This window comes from Amphiprion ocellaris, chromosome 13 (assembly GCF_022539595.1).
Source record: "Amphiprion ocellaris isolate individual 3 ecotype Okinawa chromosome 13, ASM2253959v1, whole genome shotgun sequence".
Taxonomy (NCBI): domain Eukaryota; kingdom Metazoa; phylum Chordata; class Actinopteri; family Pomacentridae; genus Amphiprion; species Amphiprion ocellaris.
The window spans coordinates 18,343,623-18,368,288 of record NC_072778.1 but is presented as its reverse complement, the minus strand read 5'-3'; the positions used below and the strand labels follow the sequence as shown (position 1 = coordinate 18,368,288).

The 24,666-nt window shown below is 41.8% G+C and overlaps 1 protein-coding gene across 3 annotated transcripts in view; it reads right to left on the bottom strand.

The window, feature by feature from the left end:
* Window positions 1-24,666, bottom strand: part of LOC111575950 (Kv channel-interacting protein 1) — a 44,367-nt gene that overhangs the window by 4,965 nt on the left and 14,736 nt on the right. Inside the window, exon 1 of one of the 3 annotated variants that reach the window (XM_023281396.3) lies at window positions 10,547-10,785. The exons of 1 other annotated variant lie outside the window; for it this stretch is intronic. In XM_023281396.3, the coding sequence (XP_023137164.1) occupies window positions 10,547-10,604 (58 nt within the window). In that variant the 5' untranslated portion in view covers window positions 10,605-10,785. Of the gene's footprint in view, window positions 1-2,915; window positions 3,246-10,546; window positions 10,786-24,666 lie in introns of those variants that run through there. One more of the 3 variants, XM_035953421.2, reaches the window with a different exon arrangement.

Below are 24,666 nucleotides of genomic sequence, written 5' to 3'. Positions count from 1 at the left end.
TCATTACTCTCCTCACTGCAGGGGAGGAGAGAGAGGACACACCATTGACTGTGACACAACACACACACTCAAAGTGCCTATAGGTGAACATAATGTTATAAAATCAAGACACCCTCTCGCTTTCTCACTCTCTCACAGACAGTCATCTACGCATCTGAATGAGAGAACATATTCCCTGAGGCAATTTACAGTGTAATAATTATGCATACTGTTATAGCTGTGCATAATTTAATAGAAGTAGTAATAAAAATTCTGAATATGATAAGTGGTCATAATGTAAAGTAGTAAAAGCCTGGACGAAGAAAAAAAAAGAAAAATATAAGAAAAAACTCTTAGCGGCACTTAAATAATGAGATGCCACGTTTAATGAAGGCCCCTTCAGAATAATGTCTGTGTGGTTAAGCAGCATAAGAGAAAAGTCTCATAATTTGTTTTAAAAAATCTATGATTGAAACATATATACTTGTATAACACGAGGTTTGGCTGCTTGAATCTGCTATCAGAAACTTCTGCAGTCAGCTCAGCATGCATGCATCAGTCAATATTTCTCTGTATAGGACTATTTATTTATTATAGGTGACCTTCCAATGTGTTTTCCAATAAACTGCATAGTGATCAAGTATAACATCCCTGTGTCTTTTTAACACTGATGTGAAATCACATTAGTTTGATAGTCAATGTCTGATTTATGGCCAGCTATGTCAAAATCAGAAGATTGATCATTTCCCTGACAACTGTCATCAGATTTTTAGCAGAGTGGTTTAAACGGAGAATAGCACAGTCATCGTGCACAGCACGGACACCAAGCTTTCTAAGCACCTCTGTTCAGCTTTAATTGAGTGTCACAGAGTGTAAGGTTCACTCTGTCCTTGGCGATCCAGATTCTGAAGCATTAACAGTTTTGAAATGGAGACATTTTTATCTGTGTGGCAAAGCCATTAGTGCTTTGTAAAGCTTCATTACACCGGTGCCTCTTCAGTTCTGTTCTCTCAATGAATCACGGGTCGGCATTTTACTGCACAAGGCAAAGACAACTTTATATCACTGCTAAATCAAACCTCAGTCATCAGTCTAGCCTTTTCAGATTCAGTATTCACTGTTTCCATTTAATGCATCACAGAGAGTACTTATACCGAGGTCTGTCATTGTGACTTAAGTTATTAAAAGTGAATCCTAGCTTTAGTTATGATGTTACAGTTCTTTGAACAGCTCATCTCAACTTGTCAGTGAAACTTGGTACCACAGATGCTTTGAAATAGTGAGACTGATATCAATGGGCACATTAATGTAATTATGTTAAAAGAAAATGCATCACATTTTAAATTGTACCAGTCGGTGTAGAGTATAATGAGTTGTTGTGTTAAGAGCTCATTGTATTGTGCAAATTAGTTTTCTACATTATGGGAGTATTTAACTTGTTGTGTTGAGCTGCTAAGCAGGCACACTTTATACACACTGTTTCACACACACTCACACACACACACACACACGCACACACACACACGCACGCACGCACGCACGCACGCACGCACGCACGCACGCACGCACGCACGCACGCACACACACACACACACACACACACACACACAGCGCTCCTGAAGGTCATTTGCTTCATCAGTCAGGCAGATCAGACTTTATCAGTGTCACATTAAGATGAAGGTTCAGACTCCTGTCGAAGCTGAGATGCAATTAGCACAAACACACACAGCTAAACATGGATAACACAAAAACACAATTCAATATCAAACATATGCATGTAAAACACAGATGTTCTTCACGGTAAAATAAACTTTACAACTGCGACTCCTTTAATCTTGTTTTGCACTGATTTAAAATTGTGTGTCTGCACAATTTAAAATCATGCCCCTATAGAACATTCACTCCACTGACAGGCCTCACTGTGACTCCATGTGAAAATGCTGATGACACCAACACAGTGACCGTCACACTCCACACTCAGCACTAAACATCACCTCAGCACAAGATGCCCGGTCTCAAAGTACAATATACAATTACACCTCTTAAAGAAAAGTCACAATAATCCTAACCTTTATTTTAAATGACTCACATTACAGCAGTAGTATGTGCTGTTCAGACTATATTAGGACTCTAACAGATCCTTTAACATACAATCATGTGTAAACTTGCAGAATAGTAATACTAAGATCTGAGGAGAGATGGTGAGCATTTTAACATGGATTGTGAAACCCACTGGAGCAAATTTGTGTTTTTGGGGAGATAAATAAACATAATTTAACTTAAATTAATGGAAAATAAGACTGAGAGTCAGCACTCGTTCATATTCAGGTTTGTTTTCTGCACCTCCATGAAGCTTCTGAAAAGTCGTCCCTTTCTTCCCTTTAGATCCAAATTGTTGTAAAAGTTAGAGAGAAAACTATCAACTACATTAACATAGAGATTTTTCCAAAAATGAGCTGCATCTGTATTAGGTTCAGTTTTCTTCACATTTCAGGACATCAGACATAATTAGGAATGTTTGAGTTTTGCAGCAGCACTATTATCAGTGGACAAATTAATGTATGATTTAAAACATGAAAATCAGCAGAGGAAAAAATTGCACAAGCCTTTTTTATGAAGTCTGTGCTATGGTAGATATTGGCAGCAGTTCAGCATCCCTGCTGTTATTTGCTTAGTGCAAATCTCCACCAACACTGAACAACTGAACAGCCAGCAGCAGTTTGTATTTATTCAGTGTTTGTTTATGTATTTATTGTTGTTTGTGTTTTGTGAGAAAAACACAAAAGTCCCACTTATCCAACATTCACACATTAATAATAGAGATCTGTTTTTTGTCTGTAACTTGCCGGTTTAGAGTCAAACAACAGCGGAAAACTCTGAGTTTGCTGGTTGAGTTAGAGCCGGATGATAATAGTAGTAGTAGTATAATGACTCACCCTCCACAGTTATGACTCCCAGTAGGTGCAGCATTTTGACGGCCCCACAGCACAGCAGAACGATGGCTATAGTGTGTAAGCTGTTCTCACTCTGAGCCTCTCTTTCCATTTTCCTTTTCTTTCCTCCAGCCTCTTTCTTTATCTTGAAGTTTTTCTGTCTCCACCTTTTCTCCTTTAGTCCTAGTCTGGTGTTATTTTATTCTCAGTAAAACCTAACTATACATAAGAATAAAGCACTAAAAACTTTCAAATTTGCCCCGACTACTGCTTCTCACCATATGCACCTCAATTCTAAGCACAGCTGGCTGTTACAGCTCTATTCTGCTCTCTCTCGTGATTCTAAACTTTCCATCCTTCCTGCTCTTTCCAACAGTGAGCTCTCACCTGCCTCTCTCTATCTCTGTCTTTTTATCCCCCCTGTTTCTCTCTTCCCAGGGGGCATCTTCCTCTCTCATCCTGACCTTCGCTCCATCCCACTAACTCTCTCTCCTTCTGTGTCCCCACATCCCCCTCTGTAGTACAGTCATGGTGTCCTTCACTCTCTGGGCTTTAAGTTGAGGGTCCGACCTGAGCACACTGTAACAAAGATGAACTCACCTTCCACTGTACGAACAGATGTGTTTGTTTTGTGACTGCATGTTTGTGTGCGTGTGTGTGTGTCCATGAGCATATCAGGACTTGATTAATTGTTCCCATTAAGACAGTCATCCCCGAAGATCAGAAGGCTTAATTTACCACAAAGTGACTTTTCTAACTAAGAATGCCTGAATTCTTTCATATGGCCACAATATAAACAACGCCTTGTCTACATCAGAATGAATACACCTGCTGAGACAACAAGATCCATCCTAAGCTTCCTTGTGGACTTTAACTTGACTAAAAATTACAGTCTGACAAAAAGGAGCAGCTATGACCAGCTATAACCAAAAAATACCAGCAGGGGGCAGCAGAAACTAACACAGAAAGTACGTTTCAAACCTGCTAATAAAGATGTATTGTATGTTTCATCAAGTGTCATTTCATATTTAGCTGATATTTTACCCATCAAGTGGTTAAAAATCAGAAGAAAATGGTTTTTTTTTTGCCAGATAAGATGTGCCAAGTTTCTAAAAATAAAGTATATAAGGTGTGCAAAAACCCACTAAAAATCACAATGAATAAAAACTGAATTTTTTGGTGGTATCTATGTGCCACAATGACCTGGCACACACTGTAACTCTCGATGTGAATGTAAAATAGGAGCTGTGACTGCCGACTGAGCTGAAGTGTATAGCCACTGACTTGCAAACTGCAGGGGGCTCTGCTGTATCAAGAGGTTTCCCACAGAGTTGTCAATTGCAGGTTCACTTTATTTACTGTTCTGGAATTACAGCAGCAGTGCCGAGGAAGATTAAATTTAGTGGCAGGAGTAACATTTAATTTAATTTCCCAGACATTTAAAAGATGCTCATTAGCATAAATGTCACTTGATGAGCACGATTAAGTGTATTGTATATCGTGTTTGCTCAAGTCATCAACCCTGAGCTGTCTATGGCTGTGATTACTTCTGTTTTGATGTGATGCAGTGAGTAAAGGAACTTGCTGGTGCACACTAACAGGTCTCTTCACAGGTACTGTAAAGCTACTAGGACAGTATGCCAAACTCATACCAAAACATTGCAGGAAAATTGAGAAGCAGCTTTTTTTTTTTTTTTTTTTAAACAACACAGCATCTGCTACTAAAGTAAAATGCTGGAACTCTGACTGACACTGCTGATCTGCAGTGTGTTACGCCATGGGTGCGTAGGAATATGAAAGTTCTTCGCCTGGGAAAATGTAGCGCCAGAGGAAAGGGCTGTCTGCCAGGAAGGTAAGATAGTGAGAATACTCTAAATTTAGTGCACACTTAAATGGATCTCGGTCTTTTTACCTGCAATTTTTTTAGCTGGCTAAAATACAATTTGCTGCTCATTTTTTTATTTTCTGTGCAGGGATTCCTGTCTGCTTCTCCAAACTGAACATGTGCCGACAATGATCTATGCGATTTTTATGGATAAATACCTTCTACAACCTCACTTCAAAGACACTGAACTATCCCCATAAAGCTGGCAAGCTACCTCAGCTTGCTTTCTAACTTCAATTTAAAAAAATCAAAGCTCACTCTATCAACATACAACTCATTGTTTTCACTTGACATTTGTTCGCCATCTTTGTTTATGTTCACACGTTCACACCCCTACAAACACACATGCTGTTGGTAAGCTCCCAGCTCACAGCTAGGTATTTCTGCCAATCTAATTCAACAATGAGGACAGTGAAAAACAGTGAGGTGTTGGAGAAACAGAAGCAATCACAAGTGCTGGAAGAGTTGGTAGGCTGCAGTAAATAGAAGACGCACTGATCGATCATGTGGGCACACTTTGGCTTCCGTAGCGATGACACAGATCAGAATGAAGCTATATGCAAATACCGCAAGATAAAAGTTAAAAATCACCACGGTGCAGAAATGTGAACAGCAGAAAATGGTAAAATCCCGCCTAAGGACATTTCAGTCTGTTACAGGGGTGGTTTCTACTACATGTCATTTGGTAGGTAGTTTATCTTAGGAAATACAAAGGACTTCAGTATTTAAAGTAGTTCATTTTATGAGTAACAAAAGATGTGAAACAATCCTGTAGTTTTATTTTCTATTCAAGCAAATGCTTACCAAGTGTTTGAAGCAGTGAATACAAATGATATAAAAATATTCCTCTCAGACAGTCACAGTTGTTTAGCAGTCGAGGACAAAAGTAGCCAAGCTTGAAGGAGGCCTACACACATTTGTTGATTCATACATTTGCTATATCTACTGTAGCAACATATTTCTGAAACTGGGGCCACATTATTTTATCTACACTATCAATGAGGGACTGGGAAGCATTTTAGATACATAAATCAAACACACTTTTGCCACATTTACTAAAGCAAGACCTGCTATTATTTGGCTTTGATACAGTTTTTTTTTTTTTTGCAAAATTACCCTGAAATTAGATTTTTGTTCGTTCTTCTGGCCAATCTCATTTGCTTTGATTTGACCACAAGATGGTGCCACGATGTGAGGAGCTTTCCCCTCACGTTGTTCCAGTTTGACCCATGATGAAGGCGAACACTGAAACCCTGAGCTTTGATTCGGCACAAAGAAGTCCAAAAGCTACCAGTGCCATTATGAACTGAATAATATACATGACGTTTTGTTGATTTACTCTCCAGTGCAAATAATTAAAACATTTCTACACTCTGGACAGATTTTCTGCTCTAGTGTATTTTAAAAAAATATTTTTAAATGAATTGTTACTGAGGTAAATTCAACAAACATGACATTGAATTTAGGAGATACGTTCCAGGTCTGTATTTCCCATGTTAGATTTTCACATATATTGTTCCACTATAATAAAATCACTTGACGAATCCACATGTGATGTTCAGATGTATGAGCTGCAAAAACATCACCTGTGAAAAACAGCATTTCATGTGCAATGGAATCTATAAAATGCATTCAGTTTTCAGATGGACACATTATGTTTTCATGTTATATCCCACCTATAAAAACATGAATGTCACATGCTGTTATTGCAAATGGGGATGATATCAGCAGAGGCGTATTAGTAATAACTAACACAAGGACTAGATGCAAAAACATGATCAAGTCATGCCTACACTGACTTTGAAACAAAAAAAGCAAGAGAGCCCCTTGACCTATTTGGGCCTGTTCAGTAATTCATAAATGTGTATCAGGAAGTAAAGGATTCATTCTGGTCTGAGTACACAGTATGTTTCTGAAAACTGTGCATCTGATTATAGTGTCTTGTTAGCAAAGGTGTAATTGCAATAGCTTCTCATTCAGGAAACCTCTTTTTAAAATCATCTACTTGCTGTGTAAAACTGAATTCTTCTAGGTCAAACTTACTATCGCCAAGTTTTTATTGAACAGGTGAGATCTTGAAGCCTGTATGATTCATGCTTGGAAAGAAAAACTGCAAACTTAGCAGGTGAAGAAAACCTAAATAAACCCAACCTAGAAAGCCACTGTGAGAGCTTCACTTCTATCTGTTACATGAGCTATTCTAAGCTGTGGAGCCTGACAGTGACCAAAAGCCTGGACCCCTTTTCTTTCACAGCTTGTTTGGAATATTAAGGGGTGGTTTGAGCTGTCAGTAAAGAAAGACTGCCTGTCACTCTCTTCAGCCAAGAAATACCTCAATAGGCACATTTCCTTGTGTGTCCATGAATAAGATTTAACTGTTTGCTTTCTGCTGCCTCTGGTGTAATGTTTGCTCTCATTCCGCCTCAGTCTCTGTTCTTCTGTTTCCAACTGTTCTCCCTCTTCTCTCCCACTCTGCCACACTCTCCTCTCAGTCTGCCACGCTGTCTTCACCAAGCCTCTCTCTTTCTTTCTCATACTGTGTCCTGTAATCCTTGCCAGAGAGTGTGTAATTTGCATAATCTAAATTAGCCTAATCTAGTGTCCTGGCGGCGACGGAGAGGGGTTGCTCTCGTCGGCCTCCTTAACGCTAGAGCGTTCTCTCCAAGAAAGTAGGGGCTCTTCTGGCCACGAGCTCCCGGGAAATATGGAGGAAGGATCTTAGAAACAGACTTCGGCTGCAACAGTCCTATTTGCTGTAAACCGTGCAAAAGCCGAAAACATAATCACGTTCCACAGCATGAATTCAAGCTCTCATTCTGAGACGCATTGTTTTCCACAGTCCGTATCCAAGTCAGTGGACTCAGGGCCAATCCCTGACTGGCCTTTGAGCGGTTCACTGAAAGTCCAATGACTCGCTATAGCTGAAAACAACCACAAACACACACACACACACACACGCACACACACAGAAAGCCATATTCATTCAGTCCCACACGCTCTAACAAGACAAATATGAACCCATTATTTCAAGAGTCATTGATAAGTAAACCGTTAAAGCACCCATGTGCATAAAACAATATACCCCACATGCTTGCAGCCGCACACACACACACACACACACACACACACACACTGCATCTGTTTGCTTACTAACCCTCAGCCCGTGAAGGAGGACTGGAGTGCTGGAGGGTGTTTGCAGCGTTGTGTGCTTTTGTGTATGCAAGGTGGAGAAGCACACAAACACAAAAAACTCCATCTTGTCACTTCCTCGCATATCGGTGTGCCACTGCTGATGAAATGCAGCTCATTTAGACACACATAGCAACATGCCAATATTGATTTTTGAGTGAATAAATGTCTAGACTCCACAGGAATACACAAGCACACACACACACACACACAGTCACAAACACACACCGCTGGATGCCAAGGGATGAGGATGATGAGATGACTTAATAAGCCTCACACCAGCTAATGGGAGAGTGGCTGATGGAGAAAGGGAGTAAATGAGAAAGAGAATAGAGGCATAGAAGAGAGATAGAGGAGAGGTATGGAGATGAGGGTTCCAGGAGCAGATTGTGGGATGAGAGAGTGCAGGTGGAGGAAATTAGAAGACACAGAGATGAAGAGAAACAAGCGTGGAAAAAAAGGAGTAGGAGGGAGAAAAGAGGGAAACAACAGAGAGGAGAGAAAGCAGTGGGGTAAAGTGGAAGAGGGAAAGATGTGGAGCTGTGAAATAACAATGAGAAGAAGAGGCTGGGGAATGGAAAGGGATGGGAAGAGAGGCAGCCGAATGTTAAAAAGAAAGCAAGATAAGAGGAAGAGGAAGAGCTGTGACAGAGGGAGAAGATTGAGACAACATTGCCGCAGGGAGTAAGTGAGGAAGGCACAGGTTTTGGGGCTGGAAAGAAACGGAAAATGCACCAGGGAGCAGAGGAAAATGCAGGGTGAAAATTTTTCTATAGAGTTGTGAGAGGCCAAAGAGCGTCTAGCCAGCCAGACGAAGCCACAAAGCCACAAGACAACAAGTAGAAGCAAACACCCACCAAAGAGAACCTGTCAGAAGACAATTGGCAGAAAATAAAGCAAGTCGAGGGAACAACAAGCAGCCTTGATGAAAACAGACAGTCCAGGCAGGCAGGTAAACATTCAAGCGTGTGCAAGAAGCAAACACAGCGAGGGTATTTCCTTTCAGAGCCCAGTGATGAGCTCACGCTCAAAGGATCAATCATGTAGGAATCTAATCTCACAATATTACAGCCGTGTACCGTCTCTCTCTTAGTGTTGCTGTCAGGGTTGTGATCCTGGATGAATTATCTGCAACACCACGGGAATAGACGGCTGCACACATGCAAGCCCCGCTGCACTAATCCTGCACACAGCTAACACGTAAGAGCAGGAGAAATGAAAAAGATGTTTAAGTAACAACACAATGCCAGAATTACATACAATCCCCGAATATCTCCGGCTCTACATCCCAGTATTACATGTGTTTGCAGGGCTTGTTTTTTTATTCGCAGGAGGAGTCCGATTTCACACGTTTCCACAATGTGAGTGAGTCTACAAACACCTCATTTTTTAAAATAGCAACAAATTTGCGCCTTGCCTGTTTAGCACCCATGGGGAAAGATGCTCGTTTGAGCTTGTTGAGAGAGGGAGAAAAAAAAGAAGCTTATTCCAAAGATGAAACCAGCCATATGCTCTCACTTGGAAAATGTCCTGTATGGTCTAATTTGGACTGGAAAACCGTGCCTCAACAAATAAGTTCAAGTGACTGCACACTATTAACAGGGGATATTTTCACTCCTGCTCAGTGTGCCCATTCATTGTAGCAGCCAATTTGGATTTGTTAGATTTGTATAAATGAGGTTTACAGGATTTTATTAGAATGAGTGCAAAGGGAGTAAACTATTTCTCAGCAGGCAACAGGTCTTCACATAAAAGAAATCCCACTACTCGCCTCATCTGGATATTTGCATCTCTCATTCACGTGGCCTTGACTTACTTAGGAATACCCCAATCTCATCAAAGCCCCCAACCCCCTCCCACACCAAAAAACCGACATCTTTTGTTGCCATGGTTACCGTGCTTCCAAGGTAACAGCAAGACAGAAAAGCAGTGTGTGAGCAGAGTGACAAATACCTTCGACATGTGTGTGTTTACCAGTGTCGACGCTCCCGTCTGCACACACAGACAGACAGACAGACAGACAGACAGACACACTCTCAGGCGCACACACAAACACAAACACAGATACTCAGACACAAACGAGCCACGTCTTACTTCCTCTCCTGTACCAAAAAAAGATAAGCTCAACAGCAATCAAATGGGTGCAGAAACATTCTCACACTAAAACTTTGTTGTAGAATAAACAGATACATTTTTTTTCCTCTGGGAACACCTGTTGTACGCTCTCACTTCCTCCCTTTGTCTCTCTCTCACTACAAACCATATGCCCTCTTTCTTTCACTGCAATTTAACTGAAATACCAGCAGTTATTAATCTTTACTCTGCAGCTAGCATACGTGCGCTGTATATTTGAAGTGGAGCGAGTGTGTGTGGAAGATACGAAGAAAACCCATCTTTAAAAGTTTCACTGTCTGTATGTGTGAATCCATGCACGTGTTGATTCAAGACACAGGAAACACACTGTGCGAGCATGTGTGTGTGTGTGTGTGTGTGTATGTGTGTGTGAGGGTATGTATATGCCTGTGCATGTATTTATGTCTGTGTGTGTCTGTTCCCTCACCCCTGGATGGCCTCCTCTGCTTGGTCTGCATGGTCAACGTGCCCACCACAGCCCCCATGTTTGCCGTTGTCGTCGTGGAAACAAGTGCGTCTGTATGCTGAAGTCTGTATCTCTTCGTCACGTGTTTGGACAGCTACAACGCACACACACACACTCTCCCTCCTTCTTCCTCCTCTCATCCTCCTCTCCAACTCCTCTCTCAATGGCTGCTCTCGGCAGAGACCCTCTTTCTTTCATCCCTCCTTTCATGCTTTCTCACTCCATCTCATGGCGCTCCTCCTCTCTTTCTCTCTCTCCCCTTTTTTTTTCTCTCCACACTCTTCCACTCTCACCCCCTCCCTTCCTCCCAGTTCCTTGTTTTTTATTAGGGGTTTTAGTCTCCCTCCCTCCTCTCCTTTCCCTCTCTCTGTCTATATCTATCACCCTCCTACCTTCGCTGCAAGCCAAGAGCCAAGCAGAGCATCAGTGATTCAGTATGAAATCGCCAGGATGTTGATTCACTAAATTATAAATTAATATGAGTGTACCCATTGATTTGGAGATGATAACACCGCATGAATCACTCTGGGTGGAAAAACAACAAACATGCCCTGTTACATTTGTACACCTAAAAGCATCTGCTTCCCTCTGATGCAGAGCAAATATGCAAACAGATACGGGCTCCAATATTGACTGGAGAGGTAAATATGAATCATGGGGTGAAAGGGAAACATGTGAATGTGACAGAAATTAGGAAGAGCCCCGAGCATAGCCTCTGTTTTTCCTCTACATTGGGATTTGCTCATGAAAAGGCCACTTCAATCCATCAGCACCTCCGCCGACTCCATACATCATTCCAGCTCATCCATCCATGATGCCTGAACATTCACATGCACACTAACAGGATGGATGAAGGGCTGCAGAGTGTGTGTTTGTGGCGGCTGATTGGCTCCCAGGGCAGGAAAAAGAGATGGGCAGGCAAGAAAAAAAGCTTAAAGTCGAGGATGTGAGAAGAGAGAGAGATTAAAAGCAGAAAGAGGGAAAGGATGAGACGGATGAGATATTTAATAGTGCAGACATAGAGGGATTAAGACAAGTGTCAGATAAAACTACAGGAGTGTGAGCTTGTGCCTGTAAGAGCTGCACACACACCCCTGCTCGATACAAAGTTTATCATTTCACATTAAATATGAAAGTTCAAAGAAAAGAATCAGATGACATGCAACCACCACACACGCAAAACATATTGCATGAATGTAGCAGTGCAGGAAAGGCTATACCTTTTGCTGGCAATTTTACCTCATAAAAATACCCCTGGATTCAAGAATTTACTTAGAAAAAAGTGCAACATCAAATCCTTCTAAAACGCTACAAACACTTCACAGATGCTTTATTAGGTACCTACACAATCTAATGTAACCTAGTACAACTGCTCTGCTATAAAACCGACTTTTATCCTGCATTTTGTGTTTGCACTATATTTGAGGTGCTTTTTCAATTTAGCAGTGAGACCATATTGGTGTTGTTGTCCTGGACTGTATTACATTTATACCTGCAGAACAGGGAAGACAAAAAACTACAAACACCTCTCATTAAAACATCATCCAGTACACCTCCACCTCTAATTATTCCTCAGTCATGAACATACAACTGAGTTTGCACATTTCCAACAATGCCACCAAAAACCGAGCTTCATAAAGGTTTAATGTGGAGGGAGAGGTGTGATGTATCAAATTACACGATTATAATTACTAATTCATGACTGAGAAAGAAGCATTTTTAATGTTGCTGCTATTGAGGTGGAATAAAAATTTATGAGCTGAGTTAATGTTTGCGTGGAAAATCTGAATATGCAAAGCAACTGCACACTATAGCTGTCAAAAAGGGAGCAGTGGCTCTAAATACTGCATGCATATAATACCACTGAGCTTCATTAAGAACTTGCTCAGGTCACATTACTGGCCTGGCTGAAGAGCTGCAGATATAAACGCCTCCAGTGTGAGGACATGTAAAAATGTCATTTTCAGTTAAGATCAAAGTTGCAGCGATAAAATATTTAAATACCACACAAAAACAGTATTTGTAGAGCCACAATTACCTCCATAAATGATGCACATGTCAGATTTTACAGCTACATTTTCAGTAGTTGCTCTGGATAATAGACACATTGTCCTTTTATATCAAGCCAGCCGCCCGTAGTAATGCTTCTGAAAATGTGGCAACTGCTCCGAATATGGGACACTTTTTGTCAGCTGATGGTGAATAATGAAAGAAAGTGTGATTGTTGGGAAGCCATATGGGCAGATTTAGCTGAAAAGATTTAGTTTGATGAGAGAAAAAAAAAAAATCTGCAATCTGCTTCTGTGAAAATGTGCTCATGAATACTCGGATGTGTGAGTGTTTTTTTTCTTCTTTTTTTCACAACAGCGAGAGAGACAGAATGGACAGCAGTGGGGAGTAATGCTTTCACCCTGCCTACACACACATGCTTACACACAGAGAAGCACACATACGTTATGCACACACATACATTTTGCACATGCACCAAGCATGGGCAGAAAGAATCGCTGATGATAGGATGAGGTCTCTGTGGACTCTAGTGGCATCCAAGCGGCATCCATGACCATTCCCTGCAACACACAAACCCACACAGCACTTCCTCTCTGCTTCCTCTGCTATATAACTCACCACCTGCATTGTGCCTATAGGAATTTACGGGTGTATCAAAGTTATTTCTCCCTATCTACGCTACGCCCTACTTCATCTTTAGCCTTAAACCATATCTAACCATCTCTGTCCACCCTCTTATCTATGAATTTGTCTTCAGGCATACGGCCTACACCACTACACCTTTATCTAGCCATCTCTCCCTATAAATCTCTGCGCTTGTATCTTCCTAGTGTTGCTGTCGCTTCAAACACTGTTCCTGGCTTGTTCCAATCTCAAATCTCCATCTCTCTCCATCTCTCTGCGGTCTCTGACAGGCCAGTTTCCACATGCTGACAGAAATGTTTCTCCATCTAGTAATCATTTCAAAGTCTGCCTGTAGAGCAAAGAGAAAGAGTGCGAGGTTGGTGCGAGAGTGTGTGTGTGCTTGTTTCTGTGCTTGGGCTTGTGTACATACTGCCACTGAATTGCCTAGTGTTTCCCTGCAGGCATGTGAGCGAATGACTGCAGACTGTTTTACAAGACCCCAGTCACACTTTAAAGGAAAATGATGATACGAGACGGAGGAGAGGAGAAAACAGTGAGAGCACAAAGAGGCATATATAGCATGAGGCACATACACCTTGTATGTGCCTCATGCTATATATGCCTCAGTTGTTTATGAGGAGGAAAGAAAGAGCAGTGAAGGTAGAGATGCAAGCATATTTGGCGATGAAGGTTGAAGATGGAGGAGGAAACGCATCAGAAAAGCTTCCAGCGGGAGATTAGAGTGTGCGATGCAGCTAGAGAATGAAAGAGGAAGAAGCGGGTAACAAGAGCAGGAGAGTGGGCGAGTGGTATTGCCAGAAAGAAAAGGCAGAGGAGAACAAGTGGGACATGCAAACACCTCATTTCCAGAGAAGACGGTGGGAGAACAAAGAGAATGCAAAAAAAAAAAAACCCCGAAAAATGGGGGAGTAAGCGTGAGAGAAAATGAAACTCTGAAGATCTCGATTAAGATTAAAATGCTGGAAGGAAGCTTTAGAAAATCAGCTCAGCAAAGTCAAAGCTGCACATTCAGACCAACCTCAGCGCTAACCTGCAGGCCAATAACATTAAAATTCACTCTTTTTTCCTAAAAAGATTCATCCCAGTAGCTATAGATTATGAATCTATCACGCTGCTGTATCACACTATCCTGTTGGCACACAAGGCTTTGGAAATTACTCTTCTGGGGCAGCGTGGCTTTGGACATGGAACATGACTATTGGGAAAATCAATAGTAATATCTATTGCTGTCCAAATGACTTCTCACACAGATGCTTCTCTGTATCTATATTAGTGGACGCATGCTGAGCCTCTCACCAGCTCTCATCACATTATGAAAAAAGGGAATAATTAAAGGAGCCTGCTCTATCGATCTGTAATTATCTGGGGAGAAGGGTAAAAGAGAAAAAGAGGGATGAAGGGGTAAGCAGGGACATAAATAAAGGGAAAATGTAAGGGGAAGAAGGATGGACGTGTAGAGAGTAAAAGAGAGCAAAGAGAAGACCGAATTCGGAGTGAGAGAAAGCACAAGACAAAGTTTAAAAAGAAGATAGAGAGCGATTCAAGGGGGAAATCGATGAAAAGAGAAAGACTGGCCAGAGGAAATAGTCATTTCCCTTATCAACATGCTTTCTAGTTGGCTGTGATGCTTACAGCTAACTGGAATGGAAAATAATGTGATGCCGTAGTAAACACACACCCAACAAAGCAGGAATATTCACATTCAGAGGGTTGTTTAAAAAGTTTCTTTTTACCTGCTCGAGTGGAAAAGGGGGAAAAAAGAACTGTGAGTGACAGGTAATTTAGCTGTGTAGCTCCTGCAGGGGATGAGTTTTAAATGTATTAAGTAGCCCAGTCATTGAAACAAAGTGGCCCACAGCCATAAATGATCATATTCAGTGACTCATCGATTAAAACACATCATAAAACATAATCATCCAACTAACCAGTTACTTGTAAACAGACTGATGGTGAGAATTGTAAACTTGCACATTGTTGCTTTGATATCTGTCAAATGAGGGACCCAAGTGTGAACGACGACTCACTTCTTTTATTTACCTGATAATTGAAGCTGTTTGTCTTGCCTTCGCACTGAAACACAGCTTCCTATTTCTCACAGGTCAGAAAACAAATTCAGTCGTATACTTACTTGTGTTTACTTGTATTGTTGTGTTTGTGCATCCTTCATCTGCTATGCACAGGTAGATATGGGAATGTATGCTAAATAGAACCACATAAACATATTTTCCCATTGGTGGTACATGAGTATGAACAGGTCAACAAATTCAAATCAAAATTGAATTCATAATTGCTTCTATTGAAGTGTTTATAAAACACATAAAGCTGCCATGACTCTTTTGCTTCACTCAGTCATAACTATAACTATACTTGCAATGCTCAATGGGCAGCTTCACTCCCTTTATATCCATTAACTGTTGAAAAGAGAACAAGCTGGATCTGAATATAAATAAACAGTTGTTTTAGCACATTTGGGTGTAAAATGCTACACCAGCAACATTTGATGCTCTCTTTGCATGAGTGTCATTTCAGCTGTCACATTAATTTAGTTCAAGTGATGTGTATTACTGCTGTATTAACGCTGCATACAGGCTGAACCATATAGCCAGAGCTAAGCAGCTATCTATATTCATCATCTGCATTTCTCCCATTGGCTGTAGTATTACAAAGGCCTGAAGGAAGAACGAGGATGGATTGTGGATAGAGACAAATTGCATGGAATCCGTTGTTTATCTTTGAAGAACTGAGCATAGCATTTGCCTGCAAATAGTATTCAAATAAAGTATATTTATGTATACAGTATATAGATTTTTTTATTTAATAAAATGTTGGGTTTAACGTGCAGCACTGAGAGATCAAACACTGACAGAGGATCTTGAATGATGGGCAGATGTTTTTAAAATGGAAATAAGGCTTGCCATGAATATCTATGCAGTGTAGAACAGAGTGCAAAGAAAGATGAGATATGAAGTTGTGATAGCACAGTGCCATCATTACACATTCACACTCATCACACACAAGCACACACATGCTTTGGGCATGGGATTAACCAGAAACCCGTTTTCATGTTGCCATGTGCCTAATAAAGCTCTTTTGCTGTCCTAATTGGCCCTTTTGGTGCACTTCTTTTGATGTGCGGGGATGAGAGAGAGGGGCGGAAACTGTAAAGCCTATTAAAGAAACACAGATCCTCTCTTCTCAACTCTTTAGCCCTGCAGCAGATGGAAACATTGAGCCAAATGCACTTGTTCTCCTGGATACCCTCACACACACACACACACACACACACACGCACAAACACACACATATTTACATATTTCTGCTGCCCCCAAACTAAAATGCTACATGATTAGTGGAACTTCAAACAGTTGGAGAGACATTAGAGCAGGACAAGGTTACACTCTGTGCAAAGCACAGAACACAAAGAGATGTGAAGGTTGTGAAGAGTGAAAGAGACAGAAACTTAGAAATAAACAGCAAAGGCAAGACGAATGGCCATAGATCAAGAGGAGAGCAGCTCGGCGAATAGAAGGGAAGGGACCAACACATAAAAGACAAAATGAGAAGGTGAAATGAGGTGAAAACGAGCAAGACAAAGAGAGAGAGAGAGAAAATTCACTTGACGGAGCGAGAAGGTACAGAGAGATGAAAGTAGAGGCAGAAACAAATGGAGCGAACGGACTGGGAGATGAATGTGTCGGCAAGGCGCTGGTTTTGTAGTTTATAGCCGTTGGGAAATATTTCATAGGAACAGAGTAGTTTGTGCACAGAGACAGTAGATAAATTTTGTTTTTTGCCCCAGGTGAAGAGAGACACATATAGATAAATGCCTTAACACCAACCTATGGCCATATGGGCCATAGAGGCACTGGCTAATAACTCTGCCTGCCAGCTTCCCTAGTGGAAAACCTTTGACTTCATGTAGGCCACAGCATTAATTTCATTTCATTTAGTAACCCACACCAAAAACAAAAACGCCCACTCTAGTCATATAAAATGCTCTGGATAGGACTGTAAATGGACTCCATTTATCCAGCTCTTTTAAGCCAAAGCACTTTACAGTGTGACTTTCATTCACCAGGCACCACACTGAGGTGGCCGCAGGAAGCAACTGAGCTTAATTATTCGCTCAAAGGTCAAAACAGACAGCTCGGATCAAACCACCAACCCTGTCATTAATAGCCAACCTGCTCGGTTTTCACAGACACCGCTGCAGGATAACAATGGATGAAGATGTGCTCTTCTCTAAGGTAAATGCTGTCAACATTTTTGACTTGCGTCCCCTGAAAATACAACACTGTCTACTTGTGACCTCTTGGCATAGCGGCTCTGTTCACACCTGGAATTAACGTGTCTTAGTTGATGCAATCCCAAGGGGAAAGCGCTAACTACAGGTGTGGATGTGTCAAAGATGCTCTGAGGACAAACTGAGATCCAATCCTTCAGACGACACTCAGACGTGGTGTGGGCTGCACACGGCCACATTGTTTTATCAGCGTGAGCATGAATGTGTTGCAAGCCACACTGAAGGACCACCTACTCAACCACTCTCCACAAGCACGTATTCAGTGCTAACAGCATCATATTGAAGTGCAACAACAATTGGCAAAACAGTGATTTCTTTTTTTTCTTTCTATTTCCAGCACACTAAACACAGGAAGTGCATTGTTATCACCAATTAAAACCAACCACACAGTGTTTTTTTGCAAATGGAGCACGTGTTTATTTGCATATAGAGTGGGGAAACGGGACCCAATCACAAGTGGTCACTCCAGAGGCATGTGGAGACCCGTTCTAATTCCAGATATGGAGTGACGTACTCAGAGCGCTTGTGATCAGGTCACCCAAGATGCATGTTAATGTCAGGTGGCGACAAGGACACAGTGCATGTCAATCCACAAGTTATTTTATTTACTCAGGATTAAAAAAATAAATATTTATTTTAAGTGAAAAGAGATAAATCCATCAACTATATTAGAAGAAAAGCAAAGACAATGTGACGTCCTGATGGTCTAGTGATTAGATGGACACTATATAATCTCAACATCACTGGTGTCATTGCACCTTCTTAAAATCTCTTTCCAGTCAAATTATGCTATCAATAAAGGCTAAAATTCCCAAACAAGCATCAAAAAACAAAACTGCTTTGTATATTTACATGCAAGCCAAACATGATTCTTGCTTATCAAATAATGTTTTGGAATCTTTTCATTGACTTCACATCCATCAAGCCACCTTTAGTAGGGTCCTGTGTTAGGAGTCACTGTTCTAAAGAGCTCTTTTAAGTTGGTCTACTCATGAATGATGCATTTAACATGAGTGTTCTTGGTCAGACGTCGCATGAAAAGACTTTATTCAATACATTATCACGTACTGTTTGCTAAAAAATAATTATACACAATCTTACAAACTGGCAAAAGAGGCAGTAAGGCCAGTGTTACATTGTCCAAATCCACACATTGGAAAGAGTTCACACTGACTCCTCTGTGGACGGCTGCGTGTAGGCCAAAATTTTTGTTGGTGTGGACAGTCAGCAAAGCGACTACACAACAAGAGCAGTTGTACGCATAAGTAGGATATGCAAATGTCGACCTACTGTACTAGTGTAAAGCAGAGTCATCTGAGTGGACTACAAACTCAGTCGAAAGTAGAATAAAGTCAGTGCTTTACTTTTTCTGCAGGAGTCGACAAGGACCTCTCTAGCCCAAAATCGGTATCTATGCAGACAGTCCACGCGGTTACTATGCTACAAAGGTAACAGCGTGCATGCACAGAATACACAGATACAACCTACTGCACATCTATGGAGCCAAAAGTCTGAACTGATAAATAAATGTTCAGGTATGAAGCTAATGAGTTCCAAACCTACTGCAAATGTGATTAGCCAAGACTATCATCTAAGTCCCAAGTTGCAACTTGAATCTTTAGTCAGCTGTGAAGCCCTGAGTTAACGTGTCAAGTCCTAAACATTATGTTTTGAGTTATAAACACATCATTTTGCACCCTTCATTAATGCAATTTTAAATCTTTAAAGATAGTGTCAGTTATTTAATCAAACAAATAATAAATACTTTTCTAACTTTATTTTCTTGTTGACCACAGCATTGTCTTGACATCTAAATGTGATAATTTGAAGTAATATCTGTTCTGTGCCTTAATCAAAGTCTATCTATTGTTAGCAAAAAAAAAACAAACAAAAAAAAAACCAGAAGGTTAATTTGCTGAACATTACTTTGTAATATATTTTTAATGTCTGGGAGTCAGTCAGCAATGGCAAAGGTAAAGCCCAGGGGAAGTCATGAGTCTCTGAGCTGCAAGCTTTTTCTGGTCTGATTTCGTCCAGTCATATCTCACGTCATCGGATTGATGACAAGCCCACACCTCCGCCTGCACAGAGTCAGACTTCATGCTAAAAAATGAATTTCATCCAAACTTCTGAATCGTCAGCCAGTTAACTTTGGTCCCTTCTCAGCTGCTCGCTGCCTCATGTTGGATTGTGATCAAGGATGGGCCAACCTTCCATGCAAAATGAATCCTGCCCTGCTTTCATTAGGCCACTTTTTATAACACTGCAGCAGATGGTGAAACACACACACATTCACAGACACACAAACTGCAGCCCCCTGAGGAGCAACCTCGCCTCCCCTCTCAACTTTTCTCAATTTTTCTCTCCCACTTTTACTCATCTATCGCTTCTTCCTCACACTCTAACAGTCCATACTTCAAAGTAGCATCTAGTTGGAGGTTGCCCAAAGTAGAGGAGAGTTTTTCCCGCACAAAATCGGCTAAAAATACATCCCGGTTGCTTGGTAAGCATTGTTGCCTTCTCCAACTGGTAAGTAGGTTGTGCTTGAAATGGAAGAAGACAACTTGGCCCTGTTTCTGACGCGTGTGTGTTGTTTTGGTAATTCGAGACCTGTAGGTTTCATATTTTACAGCGCAGAAAACATCCACCTTGAAAATGTGCCTCAAGTATCTGCTCAGCACAGATCTGAAGTATTTGCCGAGAGCTGTTGCCTCACGGTGGAATGAGGCGCAGGTCAGGAATTAAAATAAACAACCCACACAGGATGCTATATATGTTTGTATTCCAGGAAACCATTTATAGAGTCTCTAAAGAGTTTTTACAGCTACTTCAAATTCTCACTGTGGTCTGACTGCACTGTTTGACAGGTATAACAGAGGAAATACAGACAGCTGAAAGGCATTTTCCTGAGGGACTTGCACAACATTCACAGCTCATAATTTACATCTCTTACACCGCCTCCACAAGTTTTGTCACAGCATATGTAACACGCAGACAGTTTTACGCGATTTCACTCTGGTTTACGGTCCAATTATACATGTCTGAATTTTATCTCCTCTTTTGCTACATGAGATGAAAAACGATCGGGCTCCTGTTTTCTGTCTCTGCCGTGTGTGTGATGGAGCTCCGCGTCTGTCGGGTGATAACCATCAGGTTTAAGGTCAGAGGCAGCCATTTCAACAGATGCAGGACAGACCATGGCCAAATGCTGACGGATTACACCACCCTGATTTACAGACACACAGTCACCACACAGCACACACAAAGCAAAGGCCCCCTCACACACTCCCACGGTGAATTAAGCACATAAATATTTTCATGGAGGAAGCCGTTTTACACACATCTCTAAGAACACACACGCACACGGGCACGCATTTGTCAAGTTTCCTCATGTCAAACAGTAACAGGGCAGACAGGAAGGGGGCTGGTTTGGAGAACAGACAGCGGTAAATACCATCACCTATTATAGACATGCCCAGTGGCACGGCTGCACACACACACACACACACACACACACACACACACACACACTCACACACGTCTATTCCTAAATCCACAGTTCAAACAGAGGACAGGTGGCCAACAGATTGCATCATAAACCAACAATGACTGACATTTTTCCGTGTCAACTTCACATCACTGCTCATTACATGTTCAAGCTCATTCCCATAATGCACTTCTTGTACAATATTCATGACTCTGAGAGCAAACATACATGACTCCATCATTAAGGAACAAACATGACAGGTGCTGCTCTCATATGTCTGTGCTCACATTCAAGAAAAAAACACAAATGCACCCCGTCTGAGCGTGTTTGATCAATTTCGAGGAATTTGAAATCTAAATTCTTACCTTTGTGGTAGGTGACTTGCTTGGATTGCATGGAAAAGGTTCCCATCACAAGACCCATGTTGACTTCTGGTTGCTGGAAGGCTGAGTGGCTTGCTTGTCTATGAGTGTGTGCGTTTGTCTGTGTGCCTATGATCAAAGTGTGCTATGTGTACAGTAGGTGTGTGTAATTTGTGATTAAGTTGGTCCGTCAGCCAGCTGTACGTGTGGAAGTAGAGATATCACTTCTCATGCTGCCTCACACCCACACAGCTCTGCTGCTTCTGCTCGAGGGTGTGTGTGAGTGAGAGAGAGGATGTGTGTGAAACAGAGAGAGAGAGAGTGTGTGTGTGTGAATGAAAGAAACGGCGCACATGCACTCTGAAGCTACCTTTGTCTCCGCTGTCACTGAAGATGCCTATTTTACATCCCTTCTATCTCTTTCTCCACGTCCCTCCCTCTTCCTCTCTCTCTCTCTGTCTCCCGCCAACCAACTGTCATTCCATCAATTCCTCTGTGCCTCTTTATGTATCTGCCTCTCTCTGTCTCTGCCTCCCTTTCCGCTGCCTCTTCCTCCCCCTATTCGTCTCAGTCGCTCTGTCTCTTTGTCTGTCTGGTGGGAAGCGAGGGATTGCACACTGTTGCACAGGAAAAGACAGACAGAGAGACAGAGAGCGGGGGGGGAGGAGAGTGTGTGAGAGAGGAGGACAAAACCCAAGGGAGAGGAAGAGGCCAGGAGAAAAACGATGGGGAGGAAAAAGGGAGAGGGTGAGGAGAATAGAAAGAAGAGACAGAGACAAAACGGCAGGCGAGGCAAAGTGAGGAGGAGAGAGGGTGGGAGGGTGGAAGAAAGAGATAGAGCGAGATGAAGAGTGCAAGAGGTGAGGGGAGATAAGGCAGGGCTAGACTGATCTATCCCCTTTTGCTATTCAGCAGGCGAACAGTCCGACTGTGGAGAGTGTATTTGTTGCTTTATCGCTACATGCAAGTCTGACAGGTGGTGTGTGTGTGTGTGTGTGTGTGTGTTTGTGCGTGCGTAATTATTCCGCTGGTGGGTGGGTCACGGACAAAACCCTGCACATCTGACACCGCTACATTTGCAGAAACGCCACCTCGCATATGTCAGCACCTGCATCAACATGCTGTATCAGATTTGCTCTCAGGTTTGCTGATGAATCCGTCACCTGTGCGCACACACACACACACACACGCACACACACACAGAGGCCACACATCCTCTACAACAATACAACCAGGGGGAATGATGCCAGTCTGCAACACAGTCCACCTCGAACATGTAGTCTTCTGTCAGTCACGCTTAACCCCTTGCTGTCCTCCGTGTAACACCCTGCTGTTGAGGCTGGCAGACTGCACTGACACTATTGATGGCAGCCCCTATTGAAATTCCTCACATGGCTTTAGTTAAGAAAACAATTTACAGCTGAGCCATCGCTGTGGCTGAGCCGAGGCCATCAAGGCCAATGATGAAGCCAATAGGCCATGGCATTCATTAAAAGCTACTAGCTGCAGTAACCTGCATGCTGAGGATCAATGCAGAGTAAAAACAAGAGGATGAGAAGATGGCAGTGCAAGGGACTGAGGTGTGGAGGGAGGCAAGAGCAGGGAAAATGAAGACGAGGGGCAGACAAAGGGAGGCAGACAAAGAAAGTTAGAAAAATGAGCACCGCACAGCAGGACAGTGTGTGTAATGGAAAGAGATAGTTTTTTGGTATGCAAGAGCTCAACTAAAACACACACACACACACACATACTTCCATTTTCTCATTTTCTAGCTCTGTAGAAAGAGACAAATCTGACAGCAGTTTCTTTGCAAAACCAAACACTGACAAATGCATTTCACACACGAGCGTGCACACATTAAAACATACACAAACACTCACTGGCGACAGCGAACAAAAGTGGCGAAATCACAACGTGGTAAAGCAGCTCTTTGAACAAACACTACAGCAGTGACACACAGACGTGCTGATTAAATTCTAAAAGCCCGGCTGAATAGACGAGATAAGGGAGCGTGATTTGCTGTAGTGATGATGTTTAACTTCAGTGGAGGGGTTACGCACACATCTATCAGTGGAGAGAGAGAAAGAGCCTTTGGTTGATCAAACACTTTCAACAACTCACTGGATGAACTGAAAAAAGCCCACAGTGGAAAAGCTGAAAAAATGGGCTGTTTTGATCAGTCTGAGAAAAGCTGACATTTTCCAAATACCAAGTTTTCAAATAACACAGATGTCTGAAGAAAACAGAATGCAATCACTGAATAAATACAACTGAAAGTTCATTCTCGACCTTGAAAATAGGAGTTGGCAAACAAATCTCACTGCGGTGCGCTGGGTAAGATCTTGTTCTGTGATCAAAAGCTCCAGAAGACCGACTGAACAGACCTGGTGGTGTTTCTGCTTTGTGAACTGCTTTTTCCAAGGTTAACAATAAATCTCAATCTCGACTTCAAAGCCACCAATGGATGACGGGGTCTAAAATACTTCAGAGAAAATGTCTGTGCAAGCTCCAGAATAGCCACTAATCGAATCCCGTGGTGAGATTGGTTTGCCAGCTAGAATAGAAAAGACTCTATTAAAGTTGCTCAAAACCCATGAATCCCACAACCCAGAACGAGGGCGAGAATTTTCCCCCACTAAAAACAACCATATCAGTCATTTCAACACGCACACAAAAGCCCAAATGTTTACATTCAACTGAGGCTTCTTGCCACTGTAAGAATTATGACTCCTGTCTGTTGGGAGCAAAGGAGAAAATAATGTGATGAAATTTCAGAGCGACGAAGTCCACAGAGAGAAGATGCAGGGTGAAAACTACAGGGGAGCCAAAGGAAGCGTGGTTCCTCTCAGTAAGACATAATACTAAGGCCAATAAGGTTCAGCTGAAAACAGGATATGTGAAATTTTGGGGGGATTGACGCAAGTTTGGCCACATATTTCTATTTTTCTGTATCTTCATCTTCATGGATCATGCATAAAATTAGGCTATTACTGACTTATGACTCATGCATGAGGGCAATTTTGTCTAATTCAATTTAATAAAGATGCTGGAATTCATGCTGTTTTTGCAATTACTATCAAAGTGTGGTAACGCAATATCATAAACTTCTTTCACTTTAACTCAAAGATCAAAAACAAAACAACAACAGAGGAACATACCTAATCCTCTGTGGAGTTCATAACAGGCAGCAGTGGTTACTTTTCATCATTCATTCATATTGTTATTAATAGCAATAATGATATATTTTGGGTGAAAAAAAGATAAATTCAAGCGT